We start from the raw sequence: 18,434 nt of genomic DNA, 5'->3' as shown, positions 1-18,434 counted from the left end.
CAATTCTGGCAGAAACTGACATCAACATACAAACCTTCAGAGGCAAGACTCCAGCTGACTATCAGTTAGAAGCTGTTTACTTTCCTGCACAAAGAAGAATCTAAACTAATGTGACTGCCCCACCATATGGTGTAAGATACTCCTGAGACAAAAGCAAAAGGTGTGCATATACATACACGCTATTGTTAAGGAATATCTCTGATTTCAAAAAGAACCAATGAAGGTAGTACTGCAGACAGCTGAACATATTACCTTAACTAGGTCTTGAACATTAATGACCAAGAAACAAACCAAATACAGCTTACAGCCCAGCTCTGACCCCAGTGGCTTTTTTCTTGGATCCACAGGTGCAGATCCACCTACAGCCACTGCTGTACAAAACCAAAGCCACAAGAGTGAAAACATGTGGTTGTACAAAACATATGCAAGTCATCATACTCGTATCAAGGTGCCTATGACATCATGTCAAGTAACTGCACCTGCAGTTTTCAGCACTCTTCAAAATATTTAATCTAAATAATTAATATTAAAAAATTGCAGATTTTTGGTTTGGGGAAAAGAGGAAAGAGAAAGGGAAATGCTGGGAACTTATCAGCATTATCAGCACTGCTTAATACATGCCTGAAAACAGAGCTAATATGCCCTGCTGGATCCAAACTGATATTGCACAACCAGCACTTACCATTATATTGGGCAGTGTTCATATTATTGTAATGTCTCCACTACATGGGTGCATTTCACATAACTGAGAGCCGAGTAGATTCAGCAAGCATTATGAAACCAGTTTTAAAACAAGCTACATGAAGTTCAATTTTCCAAAAAACATTTTATTCACAATTCTTCTACAGTACGAATTTGCTCATGCTCATTTTCAACAGCACAGATAATTTTAAATTAATATTCTCCTATTCAAAGATCTCTGAAGAACTGGAAAGGCAAGATTTTTTTAAATAAAAAGTTTGATACTATGAAACAATATTTTCTTATCATTACACTATAATTCTCACTTCAGAGAAAAAGCAGACAGTCCTCTCCCATAAATTATTTCCATTATTTACAGCATCTGCTACTTTCTACAAATAAATCAGGCAGGTTTTGTTTAGGTAACAAGCTTCTTTCCTACACAGGTGTGATTTTTGCATGGAATGGAGTTCAGTCTAAGCAGTGAAGCAAACTATGCTAGAAATTCCTCAGAATCAGAAAAAATAAATAAAAGACACACATTGAAACATGAAAGTATGCAGATTCCCTCAGAGGAATTGAAACCTTTGTATCAACAGGACTTTTATCAGTTGAGCTTCTGCAGTAACTAAACAGTTTTAAATGGATCTGTCACTAGACAGGATATAGACTTGCCTAAGGCTTTCAGACAACTCCCACGCAGTGGCACAGACTCACTTCTTTGCATACATTATTTCTTTTCCTAGGAAGTCATTACTATGAAAGCACCTGGCACACAGAATTCCATTTAGACCTACAAAATTGGAAATTTAGATAGAAATAGAAATGCCTAATTTTTTCTGGCCTTTTTTCTTCAGAATCTTGAAGAAAATCTTAAACAAAATCTATAAATTACAATGAAAAATTAATTACCAACTTTTTACCTCAAAAGCAAAGTAATATTTTTCAACTCAGACAAGCACAGATATTCGATATTTCTTGAAACAGATATATAATATATATGATATATAATTGTATCAAATGTAGAGATAATTATTCTTAGAGACCAAATCCTACTAACAGTTCAGTGTGCTGTTAAATGACCATACACTATCAATATATTCCACATCTAATTTTCTACTATAATACCACTTTTACCTTCTCTTAATTTCTGTCTTGTTTAACATGGATGATTAATACAGAGGCATTTGTGTCACGAATACAATACCTGAGCTTCTGGTGAAAGCTGTTTTTCTCTTTCCTGCAAGGACATTTTACAGTAAGATTGTAAAGCCAAGTAGTTCTTCCGCTTCCATTTTCTGTCTAACCTGTCCGCATGCTGTTTACAATAAGCAAAAAAAGGGTCAGCTATATCCTGTTTCAGAAAAAACAAAGGGGAAGGAATGAAAATAGAGTGAGACAAAGTGAGGCCAAAGGGCTCTGAACAGCAAAAACATTCTGGCAATCAGCTCACTTGTTCAAATGGGCATGTTTTTAAAAACAACTACAAAATATGTTTCTAAATCAATTTTGTCATGCTGATGTACAACATAAAGTGTTTTTCCATTGTTTTCATTGCATGATCCTAATCATTTCTAAATGCATTAACAATTTAACTTTCTCCTAGTCCATCTCTGTACTATATTTGCATTCCCAGGAAAAAAATCCCAGCAAAATAAATTCCTAAATACAAATTCCTTCAACATATAATATGTATTAATTTCCAGTTGATTCACTGTGCCTTTTAAATGAAATCCTACAAGTGCTTAATAATTCTGAATACTATCAAAGGCCATATATTTGGTTTCTCTAATGTTTTTCCAACCATTTTGGTGGCTATACCCTCCCATTTTTCATTCCATCATATCTGCACACTGTCATGACTAGGTTTATAGCAACTTCAGCATCTGCAAACCCTGCAAGCAGACTACAAATATCTGAGCCATGAGGAGACATGGTTTTAATTTAATTGCCTTTGTAATTTCAAAAGTGTACAAATAACATCATAAATCTACAGACTAACAAAAACTTAAAGCAGTTTTCCTCCCTAAAGCAATACATATAGTAACAAATTACCTGCCTATAAAATTTTCCTTTATTCCACTTATAAAACATAGAGTAATAAAATTTACTCTGACTTTTCTTACAAGCACATTTTATTTTAATTTAAGATTTTTCACAGTATGAGACACTTCAAAAGTTAGCTGTGTCCTAAAATGAGATTGTGTGAGACCTTGATTAAAAATTTGACTGCAGACAACATGTAGCAAAATTTTAAGGTGGAAAGGCAAGCAGATACATATATCCAGAAGGAATTCACATAGGGAATTCAAAGACTCAACCTTACAACCTTAATAATCTATTAAGGACAACAACAATGAGGCTATCTTCCTATTTAGCAGTCCAACAGAAGAAAGTATTTTGTGATTCCTTCATGAATTCCTTAGTGGTCCACTGTTTTCAGAAACAGAAGTGTCAATATCAACAGTGAAAGTAATGCTTGTTTTTGTGTTACCTGTGCCACTTCCTAAGGCAAAAAAGGAAATTGTGATGCTATGAACATGACAGGCTTAATCCAAATGATACATATCAGGATGCAACTGGACAACCTAAAAGTACTTATACCATAAAAATGCAGGAGGAAGTAGGAACTTCTAATCTGAATTGCTTTAGATCATATTACAGGGAAAAAAACGTTAAGAAAAGACATTAAGAAGTTATCAGGAGGTTATAAATACTTGCTTTTTATTCTGATTCCAAAGATTAATGTTATAACAAGGAAAGTCATATCTATGTACTAAAATTGAAGTAAATACTAAAAAACATGCATGAAAAAGTGGCATCAGAAATGTTTTTAATTTCTCAAGTTTCCTATTTGGTATGAAACAGAGATTACTGCATGACACAAACAGCTAGGTAAGTATGTCACCTGATGTGAAGTCCAGGAAATAGAATGCCTATCTGTATTGACTGACAGTCTGTTAAGCCAACCTCTGTGTTAACCTTCTCTGTCCTTTTTTTCCAGGCTGTTTCAAAAAATGCTCAGAGTGGACAAGTTGGTGGAGGGCTCTCCCTGTGCAGTTCCCTTACTCCCTCACTTGTTACCTACTTAAAAACTTTGTTCAGGATCTGTGAACAAAACAGTTACCATTTCAGGTCATCTCCATAAACTTTAAATAGAGATCTTTTATTCTATCCTTTCCATACCTACCTCTTCTGCTGCTGCTTCTGAGAGGAGGCCTTCCTTCTGAGCACAGGTCACATGGAAATAAGCTCTGCACATCCCAGCATCACAACTAATGCAAACACCAGTTCTGGCAAAACGAGGATCTTCACAAAAGCTGCACTCCTTCATAAAGAAGAATGGAAAAGGCCACAGTAAATTTTTCAGGTGCACTTTGCCTAATATTTGATAATTTACGTCATATATAGAAAAAACTAAACTGGTAGGTGACTCCTGTGTGGTACAGAAACCAAGTATGCTCCCAACAGCTGACACTACTTAAAGCTTTCTGCTTTCTCAACTCCCACTATTAATTTCATTCTCAACAATGGTAAAGTGGTTAAATAATCTAAACAGCATGTTGGATGAATTTTTATATTAACCTGCATGTATTGCATGCCCCTTCAACAAAACAACAAAATACCATCAAAGCAATTCAAGCACAATTAGTTGTATAACCATGGTATAGAAAAACCACCACTCCTCAGCAAATGTTCCATGAGTTCTGAGGACAAACAAAAATAAAAGAGCAGTGCTCTGAATGACTGGAAACCATAGATAATTATGTACATGTCCTTTGATAAGCAATGACAGAGATGTAAATAAGTGACAGTGCAGAAAAAAATACTCAAAAATCATAAATATCAGTAAGGATGGATGTGATTCACTTAATTAAGCAAGCGTGGCTTCAGATATGTGCATTCTAGGCACAATCACTTGAAAAACAACCAACTGACATCCCCAAATGCAACCTGGAAAAAAACAATTAACTTGTTTTTCAGTCAGATCAATTCCTCGGTGTCTTTCTCCACAATTTCTGACCAAATCCCTGTGCCAGCAATCTAGAGAAATGAGCAGATAAGCAAGAAATGGGAACACACCCTGCTTGAGCAGTGCTGCTATCCGGTCCATAAAGATGATCTAAAATTATACAGGCATGCATTTCCTAGACTTCTACTTGCTGAATAGAGAGCAAAGCTGTCTATCACCTAGAGAAAATATCTCCATGCAGAAAGTTAAACAACAGAATGAAATGGCAAGGAAAACTCAGTGACTGAAGAATCTCAAAACATCACATATGCTATACCAGAAAGGCACCCTTTAGCTGTGCAGCTGCAACATCTAACAGATAAGAAATTAAATGAGAAAACCTATTATATTATGCTGGTTTTGAAGGGAGAATGTAGCAAAATGAGCTGTAACTTCCACACTTAATATAGCAAACAAGATTTACAGCTTTCCAACAGTAATGAGTCTTCTTCACCTGTACAGGTCACTTTCACCTTATTCACAGCAAGACATGATGCCCAAATTCTTTTCCCTGATCCTATACATCACTTATTAAAAAAAAAAGAGTATCATTCATTTCAACAACAATTTGCAGAGTCTGGCACGCTTGCCCCAACCTTTTACAAACATTTCTAAACAAAGCTAAATGCCTCAGCAGGCCCAGGCTCCTGATACAGATGCATTGTACACGGGCAATCCAAAGTGTTTTAGTCTATGTTATATATTGTATCCATTTTTAAAGCTGCACTACATATTTTCATTTAGTGTTCTATTTAACAAGTAGAAAAAAATCAAGAAAACAAAAGTGACTTGGCAGAAACGAAGCTTTAGAGCTGCAGACTCAGAACCAACCACATTTCCTCACATTGGCCTGACAGACATGGCTTCTCCACACTGTCTCCATTAGCCAGACAAACAGTATTTAGCAAACTAAGGAGTGATGTCCTCTGCCCACCACAATGATTTTCTGTATGGCTTGTTCATTACTTCTTTTGATCTGGACTGAAAACACTTACATGTAAAACAATTTTAACTTTAGAACCATGTATCAGTTCAAGTTGAGGGTCCTGTGCTGCTGTGGATTTTGGTAAACACTGCTTTGGAATAGCCTGTTGTATGCATACTGGCTTACATATAAACTCTAAAGTCATTCTTACTGAAGTACATCTGCCCCTTTCTTAACCAACTTAACCTCCCACTTCTCATCTTATGAATCCTCCTCGCTTTCCATTCACATTTTGTCAATTTGCCACTGACTTCAAAAGAAATTAGCACCTCTGTAAAAAATCAGGGAAACTGGGCAAAAACAGTGACAGAAATTATGGAGAATGGAACAGATAGAAAGATGGAGGGAAGAGCAGGTAGGCTGTAGGTATAACAACCATTTAATAAATTTTATCTCATTTTTAGTCCTTAACCACACTACAAAAATGCTACAAAAAAAGAAAAATAAAGTTGGGAAGATGCATTTTATTCTATTACATGCAAAAACATAAAATATAGCTACTTTTGCCACTACATCTCTTCTAAACTTACCTTTGCACCATACTTGGAATAATTCATTTCTGTTAGTGTTACTGGCCTCAGCTTGTCAATATCTCCAAATGCCACTCCTGGAACATAGAGGGCACAAACAATGTGGACCCACCTAAAACAGCGGACAAAATTAGGTTACTGTTACCAACATTTTGATCCTATATTATACTCACCATTTTCAGATTTCAAAGTGCTTTGTAAATGTTGCAGATGCTAGCTGAAACACTTGAAGGAAAGTAGATTAAAAGCAGGGATGGAGTGCCTATTTGGAATTCAGGAGCTCAGACAATGAACCATGGAGTAAGGCCTCTCAAAGGCATTGGGATTACTCTGCCTGTCTCGATCAAGGGCTGGGCTACCACCACCTTTACATTCTGATGGCTCTCCCAAGGGCTCCACAAACTTTTCAAGGAACATGAAAGGTGTATTAAGATTTTGATATTACTTACAAAGCTAAGGCAGATATTTCCATAATGTGGCAGGGGGTAGGAAGGGAACAAAGAAAATTATACAGGTAGTCACAGCAACACAAAGCTCTGAGCATATAGCCATGAAGCACTTAGAATACACTTTTCACTGTTTGTTGCACTTGTTAGTTTCACCAAAACAAACTAGTTTTAAGCAACATCGAGAAGACTTGCATTCAGGAATAAACACATCTGAGTAGTATAACAGAAAGGTCTAGCTGAAACTCAGATAAATGCACTTAGTTGTTCCCTTTTTCACTGGCCATAAAAAACTAGGGAGTAGGAGGTCTAAATCTTCAGCCCTGAGTGGCAGAAAATGAATCTGGACCTCAGAGTATAGTAATCAAATGCCACACAATGGTAAACACTTAGCCTCAAGACTGCTCTTGACAGGCATCTTCTTTACCTCCTGAAGCTCTCAGCTACTCAAAAACAGCCTTGCAGCAGAAGACAAATTTTCCTCTTAGTCTTCTTCTTCCATTGTTTTTGTAATGAACACTTTTTAAAAGATGCAGCTCCTACTGTCACAAACCATCAGTTAGCGACAAACTCAAAATCTGTTCTGCACAGCATGCATGACTCAAATTAACTGAGACAAACTACTGCAAATAATCTTACTGTTTTATCAAAATTCAGGAAGTATTTGCTACTCATTGCATCAGGTGGGAAAAAACTGTAATAGACAGTCAAGATTGCTATTTTTTTGTTATTTTAAGATATGCAAGAAAATGGCCTTTCAATTGTAGACATTGTAGCTAACACTCTGAACCTATAAAGTCCCACATGATATATAATACAACTAGAGACTTCAGACATAACTGAGCTGAAATAGCCTCAGCAATTGTGTTAATTCAGCACTTTACAATCTTCCCAGTCATTACTGTTTAACAGTAAATGTAACACTAGTGAAGACTAAAACTCTCTTCTGTTCTAATCAAATAATAGAATCTACTCCCTGTATTCAAGAAGACTCATGATGATGTGAGAAACACTTCTTCCCTTGTCTCTCTTACAGGGATTCAGTACAGAACTGTTAACACCTGCTAAAATCTGCACCCATGCTGCTGCGCTCTTTTTCCCAATCTTCTACCACTGTTTAGCCTATCTCTTCTCCCTCCTCTTTCATTTGTATGTCAATTTAAAAAATTCAGTTATACTGAATTATTCAGCAATAACATCCTGGGTTCAAGTGCACGTAAAACAGCAACTGTTATTAACTAGCTGTTTACAGAGGAGAGAAATACTGAAGTTTACGGTTATACAATTCAGGAGCTCCATGTAGCCCTAAGCAGCACACTTCTCATCAATGACCCTTAGACCTACAATGCTGGACTTTATCACACTCAGATTAATTAATTTTCATGTTATTTATGAATCATATATCCCATCAGAAATTCCAAAAAAAGCAAAACGTGAAAGGTTCAGGAGCAAGCTCAAAAATACATTTATATTTCTGTCTTTACAAAAGAAAACTATGATCTTTCAATGCACAAAACTGGTGAATAGACTTTACTTACCATTTTCCCCCAAAACAGTCCAAGATATTAACTGGATAATAGAAAAACCCGGTAACAGTAGGAAACTACTTAAAAGCCATTAAATTGCTTCACTCTGTAAGAAATTTCCCAGGAAATCTAACAAGCCTCAACACTGACTGATCCATTGTGTCATATCTGACAAGATTCTTTTAACTTGTGTTTTTAAAAACAAGTATTTATCCTGTGGTTAAATCACTCACATTTGGGATACTAAGTAGTAAACTGCCTTAAAACATATAAACTTAAAACAATTAGAATTATGTATATCCCAAATACACATTTATATGCAAGAACTGCATTGTTTTGCCTCCACAAATTTTATTAGTGTTCTTCACATCCACAAAATTATTTGATCACAGCACTGTTACCATAGGAAGAAGCAAAAAAAACTTAAAGATGAGTTACAACCTTGTGTTTAAACAATCTAGTACAAATATGGCAGCCTGCTAGCTGCCAGAGAACAAGCTGAGACACTCAAGTGTTCTGCCAAACTTCTTGCTGCTCAGAAAGGGAGAAAACCTTATCAGTGGTTTTATTACAGCAGAAACACTCCAGCATGCCAGCACAAACCTCTAACTTAATATGTTACATGTAAAATATCAGATTCTTATCACTAGTAGATAAAAAGCACATCTTCTGTCTGACTCCCCAGAAAACCAGTGGGGGCACAACCTATCCCTGCAGGGGAGCAATGGAGCACCAGGTACCACCTCTGCCCTTCCATGCTGTATCCAGGAGGGGCAACAGCTTGGCCTAAATCACTACCATACTTTTATGAAATGTTCCTCTACTAAAAAATGCCTATGTATGTGCTTAAATGCACATTTTGGTAAACATTATGATTTACTAAAATAAATACCTCATTGGCACGAGCACATTGTACTTGCTTTTAAAAGGAAATTTTTTAAAAAAAGCAAAATATAACACACAGAATGAGACCTGCACCTTGAGATAAACAGACTTCTTGTTTGTAAATAAGAACATCTGAATTCTGTACAGCTTCTTTTCTATACTCTTCCTTTAAATTAAGGTGTGTAACACAGAATAAATCTTTATAAACAGAAGTTCTATATCTCCCACAATTATTATTCTTAACAAAAATCCAAGGTTCTGGTTGGAGATTTTTGATAGTAAGTTTTAATACAGTCTACTAAACATACTCTCTGAAGTTCAATATAAAGATACACATCTACAAGCAGCTGCTTTCTCAATTTAATTTGCACAGTTTTTTCATGCTCCACTGGTGTATTTAATGCTGCTGCACTCTGTAGGAGTTTATCTATGATAAACCCAACAGCTGGCTGCTTGCTTCATACTGACCTTCTCAAAATGTTTTAGTACATGTCACCCAAGTATTGCAGCACTACAGATTTAAACTGCCATTTCTGTGTGATTGGCACACAAGTGCCTCATTTCTTTAACCACCTATATGTGAACTCAGACCTGAATCTTTAATAAAAAACATACACAAGTCAGTCAAGTTCACAGCTGAAGCAGCTTCAGCTGCTTTTAATACCAGTTCTAAATATTTTCCTGCTCATTTATTTAGCTGCACATGTTTTAGAAGCTTGTAATTAAGACAAATTGGGTAATCAAAGAAGAATAATCTTCCTTGTTACTTTACCATCCATTTAGCTTGGAGCAATGATGACAGATGTTGATTAGGAAGGAAGAAAAACTCCACACTGAAACAAGGACAGAATTTATATTTTTGGATAATAGCATTTTGAGAAGTAAAATTTCATACATTCACATTTATACTTGTGAAACTGAGAGATTAATGTGAAAAGACTTCTGCTGAGAAATTAGGCACCTCATTATTCTAATTCTTCATCTTTCATGTAAAAAGACAGAAATTATTCCAATTCAATTATTAAGAGAAACTGACTAGGTTTGGTTTGTGTTATTTTGAGCACTGATGCTTATGGAGAATTTATGTTTAAAAGGTGGTAAGGGGATGAAGAGCAATGTGAGGTAAAGGAATCTGATACTCAGCAGTGCCTTCAAGCTAACACATCAAGAATAGCACTGAACTGGATTACAGTTAACTGAGTATAATGGAAACATAATAGACACTGCCCCAAGACCCCACCCCTAGTCTATAGTGCCCCCCTACCCTTGAGAATCCAAATTTATAAATAAATAATAAAAAGAGAGCACAGGAATTTTCACATTTCAACTAGTAATTAGCAAATTATATTTGTTTTTTTCTAGTATATAACCTTTTCCTCTGGGAGAATAAACTTATCCAGGATAGCAATATCATATTATCCAACAAATAAAGATACAATAACAATAATAAAATATTGTGATAACGCCCACTGTCACCAAGGCAGGCAAGTGCTTCTGCACAGACAACCAATGTAACAAAGAAAATATTTCAGGTTAACTAAAAGCATACCACCCCTTCACAAGAAAAAAATTAGGCAATTATTAAAATGCTGACTTATAATTTTTACTAGGATAGCATGGAAAGCTATATTTATAGGGCTTTAATTGTTTGTAGAATACAGGAATAAAAAGGCTGAAATAAAATTTGTCAGGTGATATCAAGTCTCACATTTCCTGTTACACAATTGACTTATAGTCTTTAAGAGTAATTTTCTTGCCTACAGAAGCATTATTATCAAAACAGAAAACAACTGGAAAAGCACAATTTGCTTAGTTGTGTAAAGGCTCTATAAGGAAGATGCACATACATTCTTAAACCTACTACAGACCAGAAACAAGGATCTGAACCCTAAAACCTTTTTTATTGCTTTTTTAAAAGCATTAAAAAAGCACTAATACCTCCAAGGTTCAAAATTTTTCACTACAAACCTTGACTCATTTGTGTAACTTTTTATGTTTATAAGCTTATGAAAAGCCCAGCACCTGAAAACTTTGCTTTTTACCCCACACACACAATTTATACAACCATAAAGTGTTTGGAAAAAAAATCTTAATTTTCATGGTCTATTGAAAAAAAACCAACCAAAGCAAACCAAAAACAAAAAACCAAAAAAAAAAACTAAAAACCCACACCCATGAAACCATGCGCAAAACCAAGCAACACTAAGCATAAATCAGCCAGCACTGATAATGCAGCTTTTGCCTTTAGTACAGATACTTAGTTATCATTAATATATATATCTTATTTTCAAATGTGACAGGAACTGAAGATATCATGAGAATTAATCTGCTTATTCTCAAATTAGACATGAATTCAATCCTAAAAAGAAGTAAAGAATATTCTTGAAAATCAAGAATAAAATCTTTATAATTTTAAATAATCATAATATACAAGATCTGTCTGAATACCTTTAGCACATCCTCAATATAATTTTGCTATGCTACTTTTTCTCATTGCCTGGCATTACTGATCCAGTCCTTTGCTCTACTAAAATAAAAACATGCAGTTTTTCTCCCATTTACATCCTACTTGAAAGTAGGATGAGCAGAGTCTCTACAAGGTATAGGAAAAAACTCAATCTTTTAAGGGTTAGATGACACCAAATTCAAAACATCATTTATTCAGTCTTACCTGCCTGCATCAGTCTCCTTGAAGATGCCATCCTGGTTGGGACACAATTCACAGCTAGGTGTGACACCACATTTGCACGCATCACAAAACCAAGGCTCTGTGGAATTTTCTGAAGCTGAACTCATGATAGAGTCACTCTCTCCATCAACCCCATAGCAACCTACACACAGAACAAATGGAAGATCAATACAAGAAGAGACAATTGCAGAAGCAGCCACTTGCCACTTATAACTTCAGAGGGAAACATACACATATACAGATTCGGGGGAACAATTCAAGAGAAATACTGAGATACTCAAGAAAGTTTACAATTGCTTTTGAAATTGTTATGGTTAGAGCAAAATTTACATTTTAAAGTGATTTTACATTTTACTTTACATTAAAAATTTTACATTTTCCTTTACATTAAAAAGACACCTGTTTCATATGACTTTATTAGATTACAACTAAAAAAACAAGAAGAAAGAAGATTGTTTCACTTTATTCTTCTAGCTACACTTTGTGTTCTTACAGAATATTCATTAGGAAGAAAAGTAAGAAAACAAGTCTTGAAGCAACTAAAGATTTTTAAAAAACTCAATGCATTTTTTGAGTAAAGAAATATATTTCAATAAAAAAGCAACAAGCTCTTGTCCCTGAAAATGAACATTTTTTGGAGGGAAGGAAGAGCGCTTGGATTTTCTTCTAGACGTTCATTATGTCAGTAGAATCCAGTCAAAAATATACATTCCACTTTTCCACTTTGCATTCAGCACGTAAATCAACTACAAAAGAATATACACATGAAATAAAGACTATTTACCTACTTTATGAATTGTAGAACTGACCTTAAGACCCCTTGTGCAACTTCAAAACCAGAGTATAGTTTGTGGAGTACAAACTTACAATTCTGAGACACCACAATGGTGATTGATGAAATATATATATTTTTTTAAGCACTCTCATTTATACCTGGTTTTAAATTATAGCTATGTTCAATCATTCACTTTCTCCATTCCTCTTCAGTACAACTAGGGTATTCTTCATGACTGCTTAGGCACCTCTGCACGCTCAATTACCACAAATTTAGGAAAACAGATTCTGTAAAGTGATTTGTTACTTAAATTTTGCACAAGTGCAAAAGTTGTATTAGTACTACTACAAATGACAAAAATATACTAAAGCTAATCACCACAAAACTGTTTTTTCATATCCCACATTTTGAACATTTAGCTGCTATTCAATAAGAGAAAAAATATCTAATTGTCAACACTTAAAATACAGTGAAGACTTTACTAAAAAATTACATTCAGCTATTTATCAAATGCAGCAATCAAGTCAAAATTTGTGCTTTCAAAGCAGTAAAATTACTCAATTGTGCAATTAAATAGCAACATGATTTTTTCTTTGTTTCATTACCCACTGGCTGTAATAAAATAGCAACAGTGTTCCAACTCCCCTTGCAACAGAAACAGAGGTCTGCATAATATACTGCAACCACATTCAGGAAATAAGCAACACTGCAGGAACCACTTAAGAAACATAGTCTTCCATTACAGGATAAGCCTCATCAATAAGAATTAAAATAAGATGACAGAATGTTTCTTTTCATAATAAAAAGTGCCCTAGAATGAAAGGACAAGTCATGTGCAGAAGTGCATTCACAGACAAATTTCATTAAGGATATACAAGATCATATAGCTCATGCATAGAGTCACTCCATCTTCCTTATAATGTGGTATCAGCTTAAAGCAACATTTCACCAAGTATTTTTTTTAATTCTAATAACACAATTTGGAATAGATGCCAGCAAATCTCCTTTTCAGCAATAACACTAATGTACAAACACATGGTCCATTGATATCATAGAGCTAATGAACCTATTAGTAATTCCTTTAGACTTCAAAACATTTTAACATTTTCTTAAAAGTACTCACTAAAAATTTCTTAACATTACAGATGAAGCAATTCTGTCCTCAATCCACATGGCAAAATAAAATCAGTTTCTTTCAAACGCTGATGCTTCTTCACCAATTGACAGTAGTTAGATTTGCTTTTCTAGCCTAAGTGCCATCAGTCTACTAAAATTAGAATGATGACCTCCCCAAACTGTCTTACCTTCATTCTGAAATGGTTGCTTTATAATACTTATCAGTCATTTATACCTGATCGTTTTTATCCTTCCTCCTAGAAAATGACATAAATGTGCTGCAATTATTTAGATCCTTATCACATGTGCTGGCATTAAACGTTATTTCTATAACAATATAAACACATTTCATTTTTTAAAGTGGGGGGGAAAAAAAAGTCCATCTTTTTAACCAAATTTTTTTGCCCCAATTTGTATATAAATCTTAGTGTCAGCTTTAAAGAGTTTTGGATCTCTGACAGATAAGGAGACATTTACTCTTTTACCTACCTGGCATTTAGTAAAAGCTAAACACCACATTGCTACAACTAAAAGGGGTGGTCTTTAGCTGGAGAAAACAAACTAGATAACCATTAGTCATTGCTGATAAAAACATCAAAACAATCTGGTCCACCACAAAGCTGAAGGAAAGGAAATCTAGCATGTAAGACTGTTGCTGACCTGGTGTATGCTGCCAAATAAAGCTGCTGAATCAAACAATTCAAAACCTGCAAAACAAAACTTTGTTGGCTCTGAAACTAGGTTTCACAAAAGATACTGTGTAATTGTTCTTGAGTGACTTCTGATAAGAGCCAATTTCAGTATACTCTAAAGTCTAAATAAATCATGAATATAAATATAAATTAAATTTATCATTTTAGAATCCTTAAAATGCTGAGTACAACAAAGGTTCAACTTACTACTACCTGCTTTATTTTGCCATGCTGGAAAAATTATTTTGTTCCTATTAACAAAAATTTTACAAAGTATTATTTTCATGACTTCAAAATGCATAGATATGCAAATACAAAGCTGCTACTTGGTAAATCATTCCACCCTATACTGAAGATCAATTTAAAATTGATCAGTCCAATGATTCTGAATGAATTATTGGGAATTGCTGGTGTTGGAACAGAAAGCAACCCAAGAGCTTGCTTAGTAAAATAATCAGGAGGTAATCTCTAGGCTCCCTCTAAAAGTAACGCAATTGTACAGACAGTGTGACTACTTCAGGCATGAAAGGACAACAGGGGGAAGGATACAGAATCTGTAAAGGACATTCTTGGTTCCGAGTATTATCACTGCACCTCTGACCTATTTGGCATTAAGTCAACCAGCTGCCCCTTTGACTGGAAAATATGCTGAAGAAAATGAAGTAACTTTTAAAAACTTTGCTTAAAATGCATGCTGCCTTTCCTTAACATTCACAAAAATTCTGAAGTCTGGATCTGCAGAACACCCCTACAAGCTCCTTTTGAACTTAAGTTCAATAAATCCTCATGCCTGCATACTCTTAGATTTTTGTATCGTAAATCCATTTCTGACACGTCTTTGAACACCATTAACACTAAACAGTAAAACCAGTTTAGTGTAATACTAACCTATGAATTCAAACACATGAAATTCAAGAAGGTAAAATTTTCACACCACTTACTAGAGTTCCATTAATGCCATCTATATATTACAATTACAGCCAAGTTGTCTGTTGAATGTATGTCATTAGATACAGAAAACAGACCTTTTTATTCCCTAATTTTGATGTCATTTTACTCTGCCAATAGCTTATATTTTCATGTGATTGTCAATAAAAAGAAATTGCACACACTCCAAAATAATACCATTAAATAAAACAATTGTTCTGAAATTTATACCACTGAGAGAAAAACAAATAGAGACCTAGTTCTTTTTGTGGCTGCAGCTGGTCCTCTGTTTCTCTGGGAAGGTAATTTTTTTGCCAAGAAGGATATACACCAACTACATCTAGATATACTCTGAAACACAAACTCTATGGTAAACCCTACGTTTGCAGAATTAAATGTTGTGAGATCACAGTATTCAAAATATGTTTCATTCAAAATTTAATTGGACCAACAGTACAAAATAAATATATTAATAATTTCACGCATCATAAATTCAGAACAATATTTTTATTTAGTAAATGGAGAGTACTAAAGTATGTGATTTTGAAAAATGGATTTTCATACCAGACAGCAGCAGACCACAGTAAGGGGCAAAATTAAAATGCAGAAATGTTTTACTACACTGTAGAGCATATGGCAACTACACTCGCTTTTAGCAAGAGAATTTTTAGTCTCTGACACACACATCAAAGTACAGTAAGAAACAAAAATAGGAGATGGAAAAGAAACTGCTCAAAAAATTTAGAACTTTTCTCATTTAACTCACAGCAACTAACCCAAGGACAACAACTGGCAAGCATGCTACCTACACTTGTGGCACATGCTACGATGTATGCCAGACATCTTCAGACACACTGCAATCAAGATGTCAAAAAAACTGACAACACAGTTGGAGGTGTCCTGTTATTACAAGATCTTAGCACAAATGCGTTTATCCAAAATGACAGATTGGTGTCTAAAGAAGACTTCTATAAAAAGAAATGACAATTATCTTCATACAGAAGTAAAATTCTGAAAAGCAACTATACAAATTCAGTGCGAATTATTTTTTTTCTCGTTTTTGTGTGGGGGGAGAGGGAAGATGTGACAGTGATAGGCTGATGTGTGAAATGAGAACACATTTTTAATTGATGGACTTATTAATTAATTACAGGCTTTTAAAACTAACAGATGAATGCATTGTGTACGAGTGGGTATGAAATTAGTATTACACATATGCTACTTGTGCAGTTTTAAAGGCAGTTACAATTCAAACCAGTTATTTACTCCACTAACCACAGATTTTTGGACACATGTCTGCAGTGCAAAGACAGCTTTTGGACAAGTGACGGAGGCCATGCAAGTGATATGAACCTCACAGAGTAAACAGCTGTATTAGAAAGTAAACTGAATTTCTCACAATCTCAGAACTTGTCAGCAAGTCAAGTAAAGGTTTATTAAAGGTCCATGACTTTAGGTCTCAATGAAAACTCCCCTCTATCTCTTGGCCATGTTGCTCTCTCCATGTGAGCTTTGACACATGTTCCCAGAGGTGCTATCATCCCTCTTTTTCCATGGAAGACCCTATGTAAGAGCTCATTAATGCAAGCAAGCAATCCAACAGGAATACAAGTCACAACTCAACAGGTAGCTGCTGCACCAGGCCCTCAAAAGGAAAAGGTGGTAGCATCAAATACCCAGGAGGGAGCCCTGGTGTCCAGAAGACGTAGGTTTGACTCAGAGGAGTATTTTCTCAGCTAATGAATAACTTCACTTTAAAACTGAGGAGGCTGTCATAGAAAAACCTCTCTCAGTCAACCAGAAAGGTTCTGTGGACAGAAATTTTCACTTGAACAGAGCACCAAGGCGTAAGTCAAGCATGTAGGACCCCCTCCCAGTGAAGAAAATAGTAGTCAACAAGAAGAAGGAGAAAATAAGGTTTTCAGGGGAAGAACAACAAATTGTCAACACCATCATTATGGGATGGGGTGGGACACCAGTAGGGTGTGAAAGGACATAATTATTTACCATGCTATAGAGAAGAAGAGAAAACAGGCTCATTCATAACACAACTTGAAATTGCACATAAAAACTATGAAGAAAACCCTGGTGGTATTCCACCAGCTTGCTTTGGGCATTTTGGAATAAATCAGATTGCAGGAAATTGGCATATTTCTCTTCCTAAGTACAGGTAAACAGCACTACATTGATTTCTATCCAACTCATAAATAGGAGATTCTTCCTTCAATACTGTGCCCTGAAAAATTCAAAAGCTCAAATATTTTAACAAATTTCTGGACACAGCATGATACCTGCAGCCACAGCAATATACCTACTAAAGGAAAAAATAAAACCAAATTCTTGGATTTCAATGTGTTTACAAAACACACTCGCTCATTTCTGGAACTTATTTTTCAAACTACCAAGAAGCTGCATATAAGAATACAAAGGACTATAAGTACAGTCTATGTCTGTGATCTGGGTATATATTTCCAAAGTACAGATCAAAGCTAATGCTATTAAGAGTAAACCTTGCTTCTATTAACATTAAAAAAAATTCTCAAAGTTGCAAGCCATGTTTATATTATCAGATAGTAATTACCTTTTCAACTACTTTTCAATTTATTTTGGAAATCAGCAAAATTGAATGATTAGGCAGACAGAACCAAAAAGTAACTGTTGCATTGCATTTTAGTTTTGACTCCAACTTCTTAATGACAGGCTGTCTTCATGTATTACTCGTGCATTCAGAAGAAAATAGTCAGTCAGTGACCACTGAGCAGGAGTGCAGAAATCTCCAAGTCATTGAACGTATGTGTATATATAAGGTCACTGGATCAAACTAAAGCTTCAAAGGTTCCATTTTTTTTTAATAACTGATCTGGTTTTGGCTGGAGTGGAATTAATCTTCTTCACAGCAGCAAACATGTGGTTATGTTTTGGATTTGTGCTGAACACAGTGATGATAATGCAGAGATGCTTTTGTTATTGCTGAGCAGGATGTGCACAAGAGCCAAAGCCTCCTCTATTTCCCCTACTGCCACACCAGCAAAGACGTTGGGGGTCCATGACAGGATGGGAGGAAACACAGCCAGGACAGGTGACCCCAAGTGACCACAGTGATACTCCAGACCATGTGACATCATGCTCAGTATATACAAAGTGAGGGGAAAAGGGAGGAAAGGGAGGAT

The 18,434-nt window shown here is 35.3% G+C and overlaps 1 protein-coding gene across 6 annotated transcripts in view; it reads right to left on the bottom strand.

Moving 5' to 3' along the window:
* Window positions 1-18,434, bottom strand: part of PHF14 (PHD finger protein 14) — a 159,915-nt gene that overhangs the window by 120,989 nt on the left and 20,492 nt on the right. For all 6 annotated transcript variants that reach the window (XM_074536606.1, XM_074536600.1, XM_074536610.1 and 3 more), the window contains exons 5-8: window positions 11,737-11,896; window positions 6,209-6,320; window positions 3,872-4,009; window positions 1,889-2,035 (exon numbers count right to left, since the gene is read on the bottom strand). In XM_074536606.1, coding sequence (XP_074392707.1) covers window positions 1,889-2,035; window positions 3,872-4,009; window positions 6,209-6,320; window positions 11,737-11,896 — 557 coding nt within the window. The remainder of the gene's footprint in view (window positions 1-1,888; window positions 2,036-3,871; window positions 4,010-6,208; window positions 6,321-11,736; window positions 11,897-18,434) is intronic.

Source organism: Zonotrichia albicollis, chromosome 1 (assembly GCF_047830755.1).
Source record: "Zonotrichia albicollis isolate bZonAlb1 chromosome 1, bZonAlb1.hap1, whole genome shotgun sequence".
NCBI lineage: Eukaryota > Metazoa > Chordata > Aves > Passeriformes > Passerellidae > Zonotrichia > Zonotrichia albicollis.
Note: the sequence above shows the minus strand (reverse complement) of the source record. Positions and strands in the feature narration are given on the sequence as shown.